This window comes from Lissotriton vulgaris, chromosome 2_1 (genome assembly GCF_964263255.1).
Source record: "Lissotriton vulgaris chromosome 2_1, aLisVul1.2, whole genome shotgun sequence".
Classification (NCBI taxonomy): domain Eukaryota; kingdom Metazoa; phylum Chordata; class Amphibia; order Caudata; family Salamandridae; genus Lissotriton; species Lissotriton vulgaris.
In genome coordinates, this window is record NC_141687.1 from 1,143,750,134 (window position 1) to 1,143,769,592 (window position 19,459).

The 19,459-nt window shown below is 44.1% G+C and overlaps 1 protein-coding gene across 23 annotated transcripts in view; it reads right to left on the minus strand.

Moving 5' to 3' along the window:
• Positions 1 to 19,459, minus strand: part of PUM1 (pumilio RNA binding family member 1) — a 1,043,345-nt gene that overhangs the window by 545,035 nt on the left and 478,851 nt on the right. For all 23 annotated transcript variants that reach the window (XM_086956835.1, XM_086956828.1, XM_086956827.1 and 20 more), the window contains one exon: positions 12,757 to 12,850. In XM_086956835.1, coding sequence (XP_086812961.1) covers positions 12,757 to 12,850 — 94 coding nt within the window. The remainder of the gene's footprint in view (positions 1 to 12,756; positions 12,851 to 19,459) is intronic.

Below are 19,459 nucleotides of genomic sequence, written 5' to 3' on the forward strand. Positions count from 1 at the left end.
ACATTATAGGACTGAGAGTCTGGGGTGACCTGGGGGTCATCAGGGTCATCGCCTTGACCACTGCCCCTGACCACTGGTTGGAGACATCTTGATCAGTGTCTGTATTGTAAGTGAAGCCCATTTGGCTGTAGTCTGCAGTTAAGTCCTCCTCACTTTGTGTAGGAGAATGAACAGCATGGTGTGAGTAGTCCCGAAGATGTTCAACAAGAACAGGAGAGGTGGAGGAGACCATCTTCTTTTTCAGGGGAATTTTATAACCCTCCAAAGGGTGTTCAGGCGTGATCTTCCGCTTGTGGACGGTAAGCCTGCCCGACTCCGAGTCAATGAACAATTTTGCTTGGTTGTCGTAAGAAGGTTCATGATAGACGACCTGTGCATGAGAGGACACCTTCGCCACCTTGGAAGCCTCCTGAGACTTTGGACGTGCAGTGGGTGGAAGGCCAAATTTAAGTGGCGTCGATCCAGCCTGCTTGGAAGCGGAAGTGTCGGCTCCGTGCTTCTTCGACGCCTGTGTAGGCCACTCGCTTGAGCGCGTCGAATCGACCTCAGTGCGCGGTGCGCCCCCGACTTTCGGCGTCGACGATAGTTTCGGGGCGACCTGTGCCGCGGCTTCGACCCTTTTCGCCAGCCCATGCTTCAGTCCCGAGAGGGGTGGCTGCAGACCTTTCCCGATAGGAAGTCCCTTGCCCTTCTCGCCATGTTTGGTAGTGGACGCGGGCGCCGAGGCCTTCGAGGCGACGGTCTTGGTGTTAGGGCCCTGCTTCGGAATCCCAGTGTCGGCGCAGACGGGCATCTTCGGCGCCGAAGGATCAACGACGACCTTCGAGGCGGGCGTCGACGTCGAACCGACCACCATCATGAGCAGTTTCGGTTTCGATTTCTCCTTCGACTGTTTCGGTTGCACGGAATCGACCGATGGCTCCTTTGAAAGGGTCTTAGCCTGGCTATGTCGCGGGGCTGTAGACCGAAAGGATGGATCTTGGCTAAGGCCTTTCGGCGATGCCTCGACCGGAGCCGGAGCGGGCTGAATGTCAATGATAGGCCCCGGAGCAGTGGGCGGACTCGGTTCACCACCGGAGTCGTCATCAACGGCCGCAAGGGCCTGTTCGTCGTCCCCTACCTCGACGACATCCTGGTCGTGGCCGAACTCCTCGTCTGGCTCGTCCATATCTAAAGTTGAGTCATGTTCCGACGCCGGTTCCGACGTTTCTTCGGGAACGTCGTCCTCCGCCTCTTCCTCATCTTGGAAGAGTTCCTCGTCCCCGGCATCGAAGATGTTCGCAGGTGCCGGAGCCGAATGTTGGGCCGACTGCCTCGCAGCGCGCCGAAGTTTGATGTTTTTTTTAGATCGGTACTTTGAGCATGTGAAACACTTTGACTCGTCGTGGTCAGGGGACAAGCAGGTGTTGCACACTGGGTGCACATCTAAGTTCGAATATTTGGAATTACACACAGGACACCGCTTAAACGGGGTCCGTTCCATCGTCGATGTAGTCTGGGCCTGAGTCGTCGAGAGTCTTTATTCGACGCCGATCGAAGAACCGAAAGGGCCAGGCACCGAACGAAACAATACGGACGCTAAGAAAGGCCCTTTGGCCTTAGGAACAGAAGAGTACAAGTTAATTAACTGGAGTAAGAGATTAGACATCGGAACCCAATGGCGGAAAAAAACAATCTGGGGATGGAGAGGATGCCCATGCGCACTGTAGTCCAGGGGAGGAGCCACCTATCATGATACTTCGAAGACTCTTCCAGGACAACAATGTGCAATCATCCGGACCCAACACTAGGCGGCGATCTATGCACAGATATGAATGTCAGCAGCCCTCATGCCTCGAACTGTGCTGCTTTACCATGCTTATTGGCTCAATAAAATACATTTTGAAATTAAAAATATTATTTTAGTTGTCAGTTCATTGGCTTTAAATGATTGTCTAGCTTTTGTTAATCGCAGTTGCCCTGTCATTCCTCATTTAAAAGTTGCACTTTCCTGTCTCTGTATTTTTATTGTACCCAATTTTCAGAAATCTACCGTAACATTTTCGACCCAAAATAAATTGCACAGAGGTTCTGCAGTCCAAATCAATACAATGCTTGTAAAAATTGGTGAGAAAGGCTAATTTCTCAGCTATAGCCCAAGAAGCATTGGACCAATACAGCAGTAAATCAGAGCAAGTATACAGATAACTTTTCAAGACAGTCATTAACATATCCTTAGCAGACACTGCCTGGGGTCAACCCCACGAGAAGTGCTGGCATGGCATTCCTTACAAGAGCCTGGATAAAACCAAACTACATTTGACATCAGGAGGCACGACAGCATGAGTAAAGGAAGCAAATTACGTTATGGAGATGAACACCAAAATCACCAAGTAGAAGAGAGTTATCATGGACAACTCTCAAAATGAGTAAGTGGCCTACCAGCAATATGCAATGATATAGTAGAAGGCATTAGGAAACAGTCCTGCTGTGGAGACTTATTTTACAGTTTCAGATTGTTCTACTTGAAGGAGTAAGTCCTAGATGTCATGACTCTAGCAGGTAGTGGCTTCAAACAATTTTTCTTGTATATATGTGCCAAAGATAGAGGGGCTATGGGTTGAAAGAGTAGACAGTGAGTCTGGAAATAAAACCTGTGCAGGTTAACACAGGGGAGGTATAAAGTGATTAGAATGTACACCAAGTCTGATTTAAATCACCAAACATTTCTTAGAGATGGCGTATTCACATCAACTATGACTATATATCATCATCAACATCAACTAAGCATGCAAACAGCCTAAAAGAACCTACTGTGATGGTAACCTTGTAAATAGATATAAAACCAGTCACCTGGTGCTAAAATTCCAAAGCCAGAGACTAAGTGATCGAATACTCGCCTCCTTATTTGCCCACGGAAAAGATCCAGTAAGTATAAAGCTCTTTACAAATGCTAGGCAAGCCTTCCTACCTTCTTGAGAACCTACCAAAGATCCGATTCATTAAAAAAAAACAAGCAACAAAAGAACACCGTTCAGGACTACATATTTATCCCTGGTCAGGCAAACAGTACTAGTCTTAGCTGTAACAACTGCCCACTATGAAGATTTGTTTGACGTCACAAGCACGTGCAGCTTGACTTGACATCCACAATGAGAGCAATGATGTAACAGAACTTGCTGTTCTCTGCCACATACTATTTTTATTGCGGTTGTTACAGCATGCAGAGCAAGCAGACTGACACTAATCAGAAATGCACCCAAACCATGCGCTCACAAATATTAGGTTTGTAATCAGCAAATGCACTCCTGACAAATGGGTCCATGTGACCCTAATGAAAAACTAGATGCATCATGGTCCTTAACAAGCAAGTTCCTTATAAAAAAAAAAAGTATCAATATTCTATACCAAAATGTAAATTTCCCCAGCCCGGCTTAGGCAGCAATCTAATGGCTTCCACAGCAATATCCATATCCAGAAACAAAGCAAAATGTAGGAGTCACAAAGCCAGAAAATGTAAACATGAAAAAGCGCATACAGACTCTCAGATGGCAATTATATTTCTCAAGACTATCAGTACTAAAAGGAAAAATCATTGGCAGCCTTAGCTCTCAACAAACATGAGCGGAGCATTAATAACTTCACATTTCATACAATGACAATCGGGCCCATGCTTTCCAATCACTAAATGTAATCAGTTTTAAAAAAAAGGTCCTCTTTCCTCAACAAAATGGTGCCCTCGGATTACTGTGATCCTAGGAAAGCGGGCTTCCTTCCTGCATTTAAAGAAACCAATGTGCGAAACGATATTACAGAATTCAAAGATGCCCATCATTGCTTTATTTTCGTGACTAAAATTGAAGCAGCATTTTGTGATAAAGTTCCTTCAGCATTCTCTAAGGTCTTCTTACTAACAAGCCACACCTAATTGTACCCTCCACCCAAAAAAAAACCTTTCAGACAATGGAGCTCAAAATAAGAAGGAAGGCAACTTTACAGATATTAAACACTTACATCGAACCATTTTAAAAGTATGAAAAAAGGCATCACAAATTGTTGTAGTTGGAAAACTATTTCTGCTGTAGAAACTAAACAATGGATTGGACTGCTGCCATCAACAGTGGAAGCGACGAAGAAAAATGTACATTTAAGTTGGAAGAAACTGGATTTGGGCTGAGTGACTACTCACTTTGAGGAACAACCACAACCCTTGTCAGGGTGAATGATCCCTTTAAACTCAAAATGAACCAGCTCTCAAATTCCTGGTTGGCATGGCACAGAGTAGAAAGGCACAGCTTACGGAAATGTGCTAAATAGTTATGCAGTACCAACACAGTATTACAGTAAAAATGTAAAGCAATAAAAATACAGATCGAATTAGAAAAGTAGAGTATATTTTAATGAACAAAATTACCCTTCAATGGCAAAAATCCTATTCGGGAATCCACAGATCATTATTTTTTGTGTTTTAAGTAGAAATGGCATCAAGAAAGGCAGTGCCACTAATAGTCAATTGCAGCTGTAGGCCAGGAGCTAGGTGCAATTTAATACAGACTGTGACAGAGCGTGGGTCGGATACACGAACAAGGTTCATTTGAGTCAAAGATTTTACTTTGATTTAGTCTACAATAGGGAAATACCTCTTTTTGCATGGTCAACCACCAAAGTTTTGGGCTGATGCTGGTATTTCGACCAAGAGTGGACTGAGGCCTTTCGTCTTGAACCTCAGAGTTCTAACCACTTACAAAATTTATGTTGAATTAACCACCACCAATTGGCATAATCTGACTTACTTATAAGTCCCTAGTATATGGTACCAAACGCATGCAAGACCGTGTCCACCGAGGGCTGCAGCACAGATTGTGTCACCCTGCATGTGACAAAAGTACAAAATGTCTCCCACCCTGCCACTACAGCTTGGAAGAGCAGTTTAAAACTGCTCTTCCTGACTTTCCCATTTAAACCAATGGCCAAGCCCCCACTTCCCTTAACAAGTTTCCTCTAAAGAAAGCTTATCGACCCCTAAGGCAGGGAGCTGAACATTAATTAGGACATATACCTTAATATTACCGAAAAGTAACCTTCTGCGTAAAAGCTAGTAGCCCTAATGGCTAATACAAAGTTACAGGCTGACCTCTCCATCCTGCTAACTTCTGAAATGGGAGTGTCAAAATTAATACCTCAAAGAACAAAATTCATTGTGACAATAAACCAGACTTGTTGCTCAAATCTAATTTAAGGAAAAGCAACTTTTAGAAATGTGCCACTCTGTTGCCCAGTTTATCAGGTAGCCTTTTGAAGTTGTGGCCACCAGACAACATTCTGCCCTCCTGGGGAGTAAGCAGTGTGAAATACTCCCAGGCTCAGGTACAATAGAGGCCTGCCACAGAGGGAGGCGTAACATCCCCCTTGCAGGAATCCATATGGGGCTTTGGCCCAAACGGCGAGCTTCAAAGGCAAAGTCACATTTGGTGGGCAAATGGCGACACATTACAGTAGGGCTGCCCCTTTGTTTAGGTGACTAGCTGCCGGCAGGAACAAAGCTGGGAAACCAGTTGCCAAACCGATTTTTTCCATGGGCATGTAGCCTCTGGGGTGGACTACGAAGCTCCTAGCATCCTAGGCAAAGTTCAGACATCTTGCAGAATAGTGCACTCTGGGATGGCTGGTTGCCACACATAGCCAGAAGTTGTAATAGGGCGGGAGGGATCCTGGTAGAGTATTGGCTAGGGACGGCATCATCACACTCGGGGCACTTTTTTGTGAATAAATATGTCACCCTGATCCTCAGATCACATCTGGACTGGAATGAAAACTGAAAGACTGCCCTGCTGACCCCTGGCAATAGAGGCTGCACAACCCACTGGACTGCACCTGATTGGCTTGGGCCAGTGAAGAGAGAACTATACCTGTGGTGCCTGGCTCGTGGAAATGTGGCTTCAGAGGCCCAGACTGAAGTAGAGACTCCTAGGGTTAGTTGGTGGCTGACGCCTGTCCCAGTATCAGGGTTACAAAAGCAGAAGTTGCTAGACTCCAGGCTCAAAAGTTGCACCCTTGTCTGCCAGACCTGGGAGAGTCACCAGAGTGTGAATTAGTCAATAAAGACTGCCACTAGCCCTCCCCAATGGAAACGGCGACACCCGCTGTGACTGGTGGCCCAGCCTCTGCTAGACTTACTGATCAAAAAAGGACTTCAGGGAGCACCAACCCCTGTGGCCAAAGTCACTCCTTACTTGTGGACCGAAAAATAACCAATAGCCACAGCTACCCAGGTTTGAGCAAGAGGTTTTACAAACTGGCCTGACTGGACTAAAGACTTTCATGAGTGAATTATTTTATGAGGTCACACAACTACATCATATAATACAGCATATAATAAACCAGAATCCTCACATCCATTCAGTCTCAATCCACCACAGGATTACACTTCTAAAGTCCCCCAGTACATCGGGGAGGTACTTAGAGACTCAGAGCCCAACAGCTGGGTCCAGGCCAGGTGACAATGATCAGCTGGGCAGTTGGAGGAAAAGGACACTTGTAGCTTTTTGGAGGTCAGCCTTATGACCCTTGGATTCAATGTAATTTTCCTGAGTACAAGAGGTAGCAGGTACAGTCTTTCAGGGCTCCGCTGAGGTCAGAGACAGAACATCCAGACCTCATCTGATCTTCTGCAGGTCGAGAATGTGTTCTAATGTGCCTGGAGATGCCACATTTATGCCGGACGCAAGCTATGGGTGGGAATTACTTCTAGACATGCCCTACCCAATGGGGTAAAAGATCCCAGGGCCAACCCTACTCACTTTGGCCATTTTTAACATAGTGGAAGTGTTCGACCATACTAAACCTGGACTCCGAGGGCTGGGTGTGTGGGAGGTTTCTTAGGTAATCCTAGTTTCCTCCCGCATCCAACACTAAAATCTTGCGTCTGGTAGAAAAAAAGCAAGGTTTTCCAGCAATCAGGCCATGGATACACAATTGTCTTGGCATCCTGTTGATGTTCATTTTAAGTGCCCTCCCAGTATTCAATGTAAACCTCAGCAGACCAGTCAAGAAGGATTTGACACTGCAGCAGAATTTGAAACTGTCAAAAAGGATGCTTGCATCTCCCACCCTTCTCTTCCGTGACATTCCGAAGAGTTTTCCCTGCCCATTAAGCTTAGTCTGTTGTCTTCTCCTGGGAGGCATTTCACACCCTTTTCATGCCATTTTAAATGCTAATTCCTGCTGGGAGATGTTGGGGAGCAAACGCAATTTAGGAACTTCTGAAGTTAGATTTTTTTTTAGTTACTCTCCTTTAAGATTTCTCAACAATTCAACTCCCCTTTTGAGTTGGATTTTTAATTACTATTAAAAAATAGCAGTTTTATTGTTTCTCAAGCTAGTCTAATTAACGAGATGCAGCCTTAGGATTTTAATATGTACTCTTGTTTTCAACATAGGACAGCTACTCCTGCCACAATGAGAAAGCAAAGTTTCTTTCCTGAAGGTGTATGTTTTTCAGCTTGAAGAATTTTCTGGGTCTGAAATTTTCCACTTTTAGTCCTTCTTGCATCTTTGTTTTTTCTTTTGTTAGTGGGCGTCTATGAACCCCCTATTTGGTGTCCCTTGTGGTGTTGTACTGCTTCCTCCAGAAGCTCCACCCTTGGTCATGGTCTTCAGATTCGTTCTTTCCGCCCTTAAGTCTGGATGCTTGATGAAGGATCTCCAATACGAGGAAGAAGTTTGCCAAACTAATTCACCAAAATCAAGGAACTCCACCACCAAAGAGGTAACGGATGAGAACTCTGGAGAAGGCAGCTAATTTCCCTCTACGGATTTCAAGAATGCCGTTCAGGGGGCTCCTTGTGTAGCCTAACGGAGAAGACACCACTCTAGTTCTGCAAGTATCGCCATCACAAGTTCTTACAGAGTGACAAAAGTCAGGTCTGCAACCCCCGTTTGCCCAATGCGTACCGAAGCGAAGACTAATGCCTGTTCCCTGCTTATGTCGAAGACGCCGAGGGTGAGACAGACGAGAATCACAACATGCAGGGCCAACAATCGACTCCATCCCTGAGAGACCCGTCTCTCTCAAAGTGAAAAGGTAAAAGTTGCCAAAGAGGCAGATGGGGAAACATTTGACACAGATCTACGGATAGTTGAAGCCCAGGTGACCAAAAAGATGAAGTGTTCCGAGGTAAGAGATCCATTGTCTTTGAAGAAAATGTCAGTCACGAAAAACTGACTCAAGGGCGTCAGAGCGCGCCTCAGCAGCAAAACATTCACCCTCCACAGGTATGCCCACAGATTCCTACCAGGGGACACCAGAGGAGAAAAAACTCCTTAAAGATCCTATTCTTGAAAGGACAGGCATGGAAAAGAAGACAGGTCATGAGCTTGATGACTGATAAGTCTTCGAAAGATTTGTCAATGCCAAAGAGAAAAACAGCGAGCCTCGACCCCCGAAGAATGAGCAGCAGAAATCAGAAATATGGCACCTCAAAGCCAAGATGGCTACCCTTTAACAGAAGAAGAAGGACTTTGCTGAAAGTCGAAAAGGCTTTAAAATACAGCTGAATACTTCTGAGCCAAAGGTGCAGAGAGAAAGAGGTTAAGGAAATCGAGCCTCCATTGACACCTGAGCCTCAATAAGAGTAAGAAGAACTCACTCACAGAGGAGGCCCAACTCCCACCAATAAGTGACAAAGCAATACGACCTCTCACTCTCCACCGCCAGTGAGGCAAAAATGAGGATACATATCTTCCACATAACATCAGTGGGAGGCAGAATAAAAAACTTTTCAGGAGTGCAGGAAGAAAACTTCAGACAAATAGATACTGAACATAATACAGTTCGGATATTGCATAGAATTAGACAAAATTCCACTGGCCAAGGGACCAAGGAGGAAACCGCTTATCTCCTCAAGGAGGTAGAGGAATTGCTGTACAAAAATGCAATACAAAAAGTACCAAGACAAGAAATCAACAAAGTAAATCACTCAACATATTTCCTAATCCCCAAGGTAGACTGATCTATGTGACCCATTCTAGACCTCTGGTCCAACGTTTTGTGGCACGCTTACGAAGACCGCCGACGGGTGCTGAGCATAACTGCCTTTCAAATAACGCAATCAGTTTACATTTTCTGTTGCCCGACTACGCCACTATTTGGCATTCTAATTCCGCAACTAAACTGAGAGAACTCTACTCTTTGAACCTTTGACTCAACAATATAGGAGTCTTTGAAACATCGATGTTATAACCCATTTTCATTTTAGCTACTACTGAAAGGCCCTTCATGAATACCCTTGGGGCTGACCTGCTCTCAAACTGCAGCATCCTGAACTGGTACTGTATCTGGTCTTTGAAAAACTATAGGAACTATAAAACTATAGGAAGTTCCTGGGTTCGCTGTTCATTGGCATGTGCTGGTAGGAATCTTTGAGGTTTACAGTTGCCATATAGTACCATCTCTTTCCATGCACAGGAGGACCTCCTACAGCACCCTCAGGTCTACTATGGGTCTGACTGTCTTGTCCTGTCCTGTTTTGTCACAAGAAAGTAAATGGTGTAGACTCCTGGGTATTTTCCGTTGATGGTACCTATTCTATTGCCTTATTGAGTAAGATCGATTACCTTTTGATTCCAATGCAGCTGTTCTTCCGTGCTGAAGTTTTGCTTACCAGTTCCATGCAGTAACTATGCTGGTTTATGTTCAATATCCATTTGTTGGAGATGGTTTTCTTCCACTTGTGGGTAAACGCTACAATATTTTCAAATGCAGGTGTTTTGTGTAGCAGGGCTCCTGCTGGTGAGTCACTTGCTGGTGGGTCCTGACCCTCCTGGGCAGGTTCCTCTTTCTCTGCATATCCCACTAAAATGTGGGTCTTGTTGGAAAAGAATACAGTCATTGCGCTGATGTTTTTAGCGTTGAGGCTACCTTTGCGTGCTTAGCGTCCAACAATTTTGCTCATTCACACTGCACCTCATGTTTTACCTGGCGTGCCTTGCTGTCGGCCTCTCTTGATCTTCTCCTCAGTGTCCTATTTTTCAAGCAACCACGCCAATTTTTTCACTATAGCATACTGTGCCCACCTCTGCTTCTCTCTTGCCACCAGGGTCCTCAGTTGGAATAAGGTGAACGCGTGGAACTAATCTGAGCTGTGGTCTTTCAGGAGACGGAGACTGCACACCGTGACAGCTCTGTGAACGCGCGTGATGGCAGCTGAGGCAAAATCTAAATGAGGGTGAGAACCGTAACCCTTGAGTATTCTCTAAATAACTGTCTATTTGCTTCAATCACAAACTCTTCAAAACTTCAATGCTGAATTTCAAATTGCTTTGGTGTCTTGGTGATTTTCCTAGACATCCGTCAGTAATATAGTTGAAATCATGCAATGTTCCAAGACTCGTTGGCTCGTTCGGGAAAAGATTTAATCGCTTTGGCTCGATAGCTAGGTGTAATTCCAGACCCCATGGTGGCTTATGGGTTTGTACATCTGAGGTCATGCAGGGAGAAACATAGCACTAATTGGTCGATGAGTTCACTTTGCCAGCAGCAACCCAAAGAAAATAGGGGGGGGGGGGTCTAAAATAGCAACCACTAGATGGTGGAATAATGCAAACCATGTGAATCCAGAAAAGATTCGTGCTTCAACAACTCTTACCTTTAAGTATTCATTTCGTTTGGAGGCAGTATTTTTCCTCTTGTGGTTCTCGTTTATTCACAGTAACTCACTCTTCTCATAGAACATACTGCACCTCCAATGTTCTAAACCTACACTACCCATACCAGAACTATAAAAACTGCTACCTACTCCATACACTACATATCCCTGACCACTAAAAACCCTTCCAATATTTAAGTGTCATTATATTACCTACTGGCGGCTGCTAGTAGGTACCTAGTTTCCATAGGAAAAGTGGGTTTTGTTTTTGCCAATAACTTTGGTGACGTTTGACGAATCTTCACAAAATGTTCAACATTAGCACAACGCTCTGTTCAGCTGCTGTGTTGAAAGTTTGTTGATTCGTCAAGCGGGGGGCTAAGAAAAAAGGGGTCCCAAAACACTTTACCCCCTATGCAATTTTCCATAGGGACTTTGAACAGCACTAAAGTCCAAACCGCTCGATGGAATTACACCAACTTTGGCAGAAAGGTAGGTCCTGGTTCAGAAAGCAACCTCCATTCATTTTTTGATGGTACCATACTCATTTTAGGAATTGTGGTGTGTTCTAAGGGGATATTACCCTGTGAAAAAGCCTTCTGCTGGGATTTCACGAATCAGGTTTGTGAGAAAACTGTTGTCTTAAGATTTTCCCATAGAGGATATGGACGGTGCTCCAGAAGCTAAAATTAGAGCATCTTTTCTGAAAATCCACAGTATCTTCCTCAGCAATATGAGAACAAAGTCTGCCATTCTTAGTAAAACATGTACAACAGGAGCAGCATGTCAGTTGATTCTCATGTGCTCTACTGTAGCCTCCAGAGTGTTCTAAAGAACAACTAGAGTGCTAACAGTCGTACTTATGACAGAAGAAGGGCACACCTGAAGCCATCTTGATTGAATCAAGCTCCTAAAATTTAAAACATGTCATTTAGAAGGAACAAAATGAAGGGGTCATTTGGTCACAGAAATGATGGTTAGTGTTGCAGAAAGAAAAACGAAGACACATTTTAAATGAGTTCTGAAATATAATTGTGCAATTACTTTTATTCTTTAGTTGATTCCCTGTAAGTGTTGTAGTCAAGCAATGTTCCAATGTATTTCCCTGGCTATTACTGTTTCTTATTATTACAGTAAGGTTGAGGCTTTAAATTATCACTAACATATGCAGTAAAATTACTGAAGAGAAAACTGCATGGCGAGGTTGAGTTATAGTTGCCTTAAGGAACAAGTTATAGTTACTTGAAAAAACTAACTATAACAGCTGAATGGCTATGGTTTTGAGAGTTTAAAATCTGAACCTAACTATAAAGTCCCTGTACCCCTTTGGTTTTTAAGGAATTTCTTAAGTTTTTTTAAATTCTCTTTTCGAACTATAATGCACCTGTAATCTTTGTTTTGTTTTTTGCAGTGAATATGTATATTATGTTATATATATATATATATATATATATATATATATATATATATATATATATATATATATATATATATATATATATATATATATATATATATATATATATCTCATGTGATCAAGGCCACTTGTACGGCTGAAGCGCGTTGTGGCAGGAGAGGACAAATAATTAAATTGTACCACGTACTTGAGGTCTGCACTCGTTCTTTCCAACGAGACTGGAGGTGTAACGAGGTGATGGAATATATATATATATATATATATATACACACACACAGGAGGTATATATACGAGGTGTGTATATATAATATATATACTCACACACACAAACACACACACACACACACCCCCAATGGTATGTCACTTAAAAACATTAAAAAAATTACTTACGTACGATTTAAATTTAACAGTAGCAAACATGAAAGCACTGCTAGTGGGTACTATCAGCTACTGTTAGAACAGGTTAACCTTTTGATACAGTATTGACAGCTTCATATATTTAGTCAGAAAGAAATACATAATGTGAAGTCACTGGAACTAAAAAATATATTTTTTAATGCTGAATATACTTCCAGACAAAAAGTAGCTGATCCAAAGCAAACTTTGAGTCCGGTAGATGCAATCAGGGATGAGGTGAGCATATGTGATGGCCTGTCAGTCTTTCAAGCATAATGCTGAGAGGTCTATTAGTGAAAAGAGAAATTACGTGCTCACCTATATGAGGCTGGTGGGCTGCTGCTAATGCATACTGCTGCTGCTGGGCTGCGGTCAGCTGTTGTACAGCAAGTGCATTCGGTCTTTGGAACAGCTGTTAAGAAATCATCTATGTTAAAATCTTCAAAGGTTAGCCATTTCTAAACTTTAAAAGCAAAACCCCATCTATGTGTTTTGAACAGCTCCTTGGACGTTTTGTTATTTATAAACATTAATTTAAAAATTAACTGATTTGAGAAGCAGTCACTGGTACAAGCTAAAACTCTGGCTAGGTCCTGAGAATTTCAAGCACGACTACCTTTGATCAGCTGTAAGACAACTCAACAGAATAAGCGTTATTGGAATAGCAGTGCAGTTAGGTCAATGAAACACAGAAAATATCTAAACCTATACTCAAAATAGAGTTGCACTGTACATCAAGCACACAAACGTGTCTCACTATCAGTTGAGTTCAGTCTAGGTGCTCTGGCGTATTGTATTCAGATCTCAGCAGTGCTAGACACAAATCAACAGCAAAAGTACGCTCATCTTGAATCTGTAAGAGCAAAAACGATTAACACTAAAATTGTGCAGCTTAGCATAGCAGTCAATTGTTACAATATTTATCTTCATGTCCATGGCAACATCGGTCATAGGCAAAGCGCTAAACAAAGAATGATGAGCGTATTGCCAGACATCATCCATTATGGTCAAAAGGATGCAATAGGAACTAGCGGCCACAGCCAATTTGTATTTGATTTGTTGCCTCTCAAAATGTTTTGATTACGTTTTAAATTCCTCGGGTGCTAAGGACAGGCTGGATATGTCCTTAGACTAGCTACTCAGGTGCTATGGAAGTGTCCAGCAGGTCCAAGCACTCTCCCACGGGTGTGGACTGATCTGGTGAATCTCCTATCTTGGGGCAGCAAGACCGATACCAGGGTAAAGGAAAGAGTCTATCCTTTCCCCCGGGGTGTCACGTGCATTCCTACTGCAGAATCGCAGAAAAGATTGGGACTGCACAGCAAGAGTGCATCATAAGTATGTTTGCACTCTGTTTTCCACCAGCTCAGGGACAGATCACACGTTTTTAAGCTGATCTGCCCAATGTCATCTGATGATGAATCCACTATTAGCGCAGATGAAATACCTGATTTAAAGGAAGGCAATGAAATGCCTGTTGTGCATGTATAATCAAGCTGGATTAAAGGCGGGGTGGAAGGACGCAAACTCTGCAAGAGGAGCAGAGTTCACCTCCCAGACTTAATTTGAACACAAAGAACTTCGTAATTGGGTAGGTACTTTTCAAAAGAGCAATTATTACAGGTAACTAAAATTGTAGCACTAATGCATTTTTACGTGGTAATGCTTTCCTATGTAGAACAAAACATATATTACATACAGATACTTGCAATCATATTAGGGGGACCCCCTTCAGGGCTTGGTGTTATGGGGCAAGTTCGAAAGTACCACCAGTAGTTCGGGTTACCTGCCCTGGCATGTCAGGGTGCAGAGTTGTTGGACTTGTTGTTAGCCTTGAACGCTACAACATAGACAAGGAATGGGAGCTGCAGAGGGGGGAGTTGGGGACAAGTCAGGGAGTTCCCAACAGGGGACTCTGTTCGGGAGGGATCTGGAAGCAGAGGAGCACAGTTGTTGTATACCCGGCCTGGGGAGCTCAGGTTCAGAAGGTTTTGGTCAGCTGGGCCCGTTCATCAAAGGCACTCTCATACCTCGGTTAGTCCTACAAAGGTGTGCTAAACAGGACAACTGGGCCACTCTCAGTGCTGGACTCTTAAGTCCCTCGTCCGGTGTTTCGGCGTTGGGGTTCAGATTGGACCGTCAAACAAGCTTTGGTTGCTACAAGGGTTCCAGTACCCCGGGTATTGGTGCAGGGCATATCCAGACTTGGTGAGGAGACTAATCTGACCTCCTGAAGCACGTTGACAACCTCTTCCTGGGCAGCTGCCGTGTCAGTGGACCCAGTGATCAGCAGAACGGTGAACCAGATGTTGCGGTTGGTGCCTGTTGGTAAATGGCTCATCCACTTCAAGGGAGATGCTGACGGAATGGTGAAGTACTGGAGGACCTCCAAAGCTTTTGGAAAAAGTATTGCATTATAGTTGTATTTATATAGCGATTACTGCTCCTGAAGCGAGTAGCACGCTACTCCGGAACCCAAAAAGGAGTAGTGGGAGATTAGTATAGTGAAATTGGAGTTCATTTGAGTGCTGGACATGTGACTTAGTTGGATTGAAAGGGATAATGGGTGGAATGGCGAGATAGAAGAGGGAAGAGTCTAGAAAGTGTTTATTGGGAGATCATAGTAGTAAGATGAGGTTTGGGATGAGGACAAGGAGAGATGGAGGGAATAATCTCTAGAAATGGTTTAGGGCTATCATAGTTCTAAAATTAGTTTTGGGATGAGTCAAAGAAGGGATAAGTGAGGGAAGAATTTAGAAGGGTTGTGTTGGCGATCATAGTTAGAAGAATGAGGTTTGAGATAGAGTAGAGGATATATTGAGAGGTATAGGGTGAAATATATGGTAGTGCATCAGAGAGTCAAAGTTTATTTTACAGTAGGAGTAAACAATACTTCAAAAAGTACACAAGGCCATCATGATGAACAGATTCTTGAATAACGTAAATTTTAACTATTTAGTCTGAAATGATCCTGATGAAGAACTAGACTAGTTCCCAGAACTGAATAAGTCATTGAGCCTTTTGGTCTATAACCGCTTGACAAATATTTTCTGAAAAAAACCAGACTGAAGTTTTGCAAGTTCACTATTGTAGGAAACTGGCTCTATATATACTACACCAAAATGTGGTATAGTGTGTATAGAGTCCAGGTGACCCCAGAGGCAGGCAGAGGTTAAAGATAGATAGAGATAGATAGAACCTTACTCATTTTTTGTGGTAGTGTGGTCGAGCAGTATCAGAGGACAGTGTTAAGCATTTGATGTACACACAGTCAGCAAATAAATTCACACACTCAAGAGCTGAACTCTAGATCAATTGTTTTTGCATGAGAAATATACTGTTTTATTTTTAGAACCAAGCAAGCCTGGCACAGGTAGGCATGACATACTTTACAGCAATAAATTGCTGATTGTAGAACACTTTGGAAATGCAATAGGAATTGTACTTTGACTTACAAGGGATGCAGTAGGTTGCAATACTTAGCAAATACCGTACATTGAAATGATTAGGCTTTTTCAGTAAATTACAGGTAAGTTACTTTTTATGTTACTTTTCTAACTCAGTGCTGGATACCTAGATTCAGCACTCTGACATTTCCTGCAAACAGGTAGGTAAATAAGTGTTGGTTATTAATGCGATTTCTAAGGAAATGCTACTTACCAGTATGCATCTGTTCTTGGCATGTAGAGCTGCAGAGTCGTACACTTTGCATTAGATCGCCACCTGGTGTTGGGCTCGTATGATTGCAGGTTGTTGTCTTCTTGGAGAAGTCTTTGTAGTCACGATATAGGTGACTCCTCCCTTGGAAAATACTGCGCATGGGCATCGGCTCCATCCTTAGATTGTTTTTCGCCATGATGGGAAATGATGGAGTTAGTAGAGATACAGTAAGAAAAAAAGGATGTTCATGCGTGTGCATCTAAGTAAGATGAGAACTGGAATGGATACAAGTCCGGGGAGGCGGGAGGGTGTGTACGACTCTGCAGCTCTACATGCCAAGAACAGATGCATTCTGGTAAGTGGCATTTTCCGTTCGAGGCATATGAGCTGCAGATCGTACACTATGCATCGATTGTGCAGCAGTGTCTCCCCTAGCGGTGGTCGCTTGTATCCATTGCAGTAGTCAAATAGTGTTCTAAGGACAGCTTGGGCTACTGCAGCTTGCTGCTTGGCTTGCACATCCACACAATAGTGTTTAGTGAAGGTGTGTGGTGTAGACCATGTTGCTGCCTTGTATATGTCCTCTAATGGTATATTTCCTAAGAAAGCCATAGAGGCTCCTAGCTTGCGAGTGGAGTGTGCTCTAGGAGGAACTGTTGGTGTGCGTTAAGCTTTTTGATACCATATCTGTATACACTTAACAATCCACCTGGCAATCCCAACCTTAGAGATAGGGTTGCCTTTGTGTGGAGGAGATAAAGATACAAACAATTGTTTTGTCTTTCTAAAGGATTTAGTTCTATCTATGTAGTATAGCAGAGCCCTTTTAACATCTAACGTGTGTAAGGCCCTTTCTGCTACAGAGTCTGGGTTTTGGAAAAACACAGGTAACTCTACAGATTGGTTTAGGTGAAAAGGTGTGATAACCTTTGGAAAAAAAATTGGATTAGACCTGAGAACCACTTTATTAGTATGTATTTGAAAGAATGGTTCTTGTATAGTGAACAATTGTATTTCACTTACTCTTCTGAAAGAGGTGATGGCAACAAGGAAAGCAGTTTCCCATGTGAGAAATTACAGTTCACATTTATGCAGAGGCTCAAAAGGGGGTCCCATGAGTCTCGTAAGGACAAGATTTAGGTTCCATACTGGGGAAGGTGGCAGCCTGGGAGGGATTAATCTTTTTAATCCTTCCATAAATGCTTTGATTGCAAGTACCCTAAAAAGAGACAGGTGTCTGTTTTGTAAATAGGCTGCAATTGCTGCAAGATGTAGGTGTATGGAAGAGTATGCCAAATTAGACCTGTGTAGATGTAAAAGGTAAAAAAATGATATTTTGGTTGGAAGCATCCAGTGGATCAATGTGAATATGTTTCCAATATATTGCAAATCTTTTCCATTTGGCGGCATAACACGCTCTAGTAGTGGGTTTCCTAGCCTCTTTAATGATATTCATGCAGTCTGGTGGTAGGTTAAGATAACCAAACCTAGACTTCAGGAGCAAGATCGTCAAATTCAGTCGGTTCGGGTCTGGGTGTCTGATTTCTCCATGGTTCTGTGTTAACAGCGAGGGTGTGAGCTGTAACTTTTGATGTGGAACCAGAGAGAGATCTAGTAGTGTGGTGAACCATGGCTGGCGTGCCCATGTGGGACCTACTAGAATGAGTTTGAGAGACTGTTGTTTGAGCTTGCGCACCACTAGTGGAATGAGGGGGAGAGGCGGAAAAGCGTTCGCAAATCTGCCTGACCAGTTCATCCATATTGCATTGCTCTCTGACCATGGGTGTGGGAACCTGGCGGCGAAGGTCGGGCATTTTTCATTTTCATGGGTGGCAAACCGGTCTATGTGTGGGTGCCCCCACTGTTGGAAGAATGGTTGAAGAACTTGTGGATGTACTTCCCATTCGTGAATCTGTTGTGACTGCCGACTTAACAGATCCGCTATCATATGCAAGGCAGCAACATGGTCTACACCACACACCTTCACTAAACACTATTGTGTTGATGTGCAAGCCAAGCAGCAAGCTGCAGTAGGTCAGGCTGTCCTTAGAACACTATTTCAGACTACTGCAATGGATACAAGCGACCACCACTAGGGGAGAAACTGCTGCACAATCGATGCATTGTGTACGATCTACAGCTCATATGCCTCGAACGGAAAATGCTACTTACCAGTATGCATCTGTTCTTGGCATGTAGAGCTGCAGAGTCGTGCACGCACTCCCACCTCCCCAGACTTGTATCCATTCCAGTTCTCATCTTACTTAAATGCACACGTATGGACATCCATTTTTTCTTATTGTATCTCTACTAACTCCATCATTTTCCATCATGGCGAAAAACAATCTAAGGCCACACTTAACTTTTTGGAAGAAAATAGTCAATGTTATCCTATGAAGGAAAAACAGGTTATTGGTTCACAGGTTAGTGATAGACTGTGGGAGTTAAGGTTCTGGGATTAGACTCTGGGGTCCCCCAGGGTCAAAGATGCATTCATTACACCCTCAGCGGCACTACGGCGGCCGGGTGCAGAGTGTTGAGGCCCAGTATATATTTCAACGGGGGATAGGGGGCCTCCGGTTGGTGGCTGCTGGCAAGCTGGCCACTGGGTTGAGGGAGCAAAACTCCTAGGGTTTAGGTCAGGGCAAATGGGGAAACAAAATAGCACAAAAGGTGCACCCTCAGCGGCACTGAGGCGGCCGGTTGCAGAGTGCTGTTTCGACGTTTTCCATGGAGAACCTCCGGTTTGTGAAAGCACTGCAGGCAGGGAGATGAAGGACTTCTGGGTGCGACCACCACTTTGAGAGGTAAGTTGGGAAGTTCAGGGTTGGTTAGGCACTGTTGGTTTGGGCACACAAGGCTGTGGGGCGTCGAGTACAGGCGTGCCTTTTGGGGTTGATTCTTCTTACCAGCTCCTGGTCGTGGTTAGGGGGGCCTTCTGGATGTAGACTGCAGGAGTCGGCTTGAGGTAGGTCAGGGGTCACCGGATCTCATGTCCGGATTGCCGGGGTGACCTCCTCGTGGTGTTTTTCCACTCTAGCTCGGGCCGGGTTCGGCGGGTGCAGAGTGGGCTGGATTCGCAGTCTCTGGCTGCTGCCAGAGGTTGCAGTTGAACAAATCCAGTGTTCACGGGAGAAGCAGTCTTTGGAAGGGAGAAGCAGTCTTTGGAAGGGAAGGCAGGCAGGACCCCCAGGTTTACGAGGTTGCTGGCTGAAGGATACACCGGAATTATGCCGGAGCAGGTTCGAGGGGAGACAGGCCTGTAGGGCTGGGGCCAAGTCAGTGGGCGTCTTCCTCGTTAGCTGGTTGCACGGCTGTTCGGTCCTTTTCTTCTTGTCGTTTCTGGACCTGAGGAAGCCAA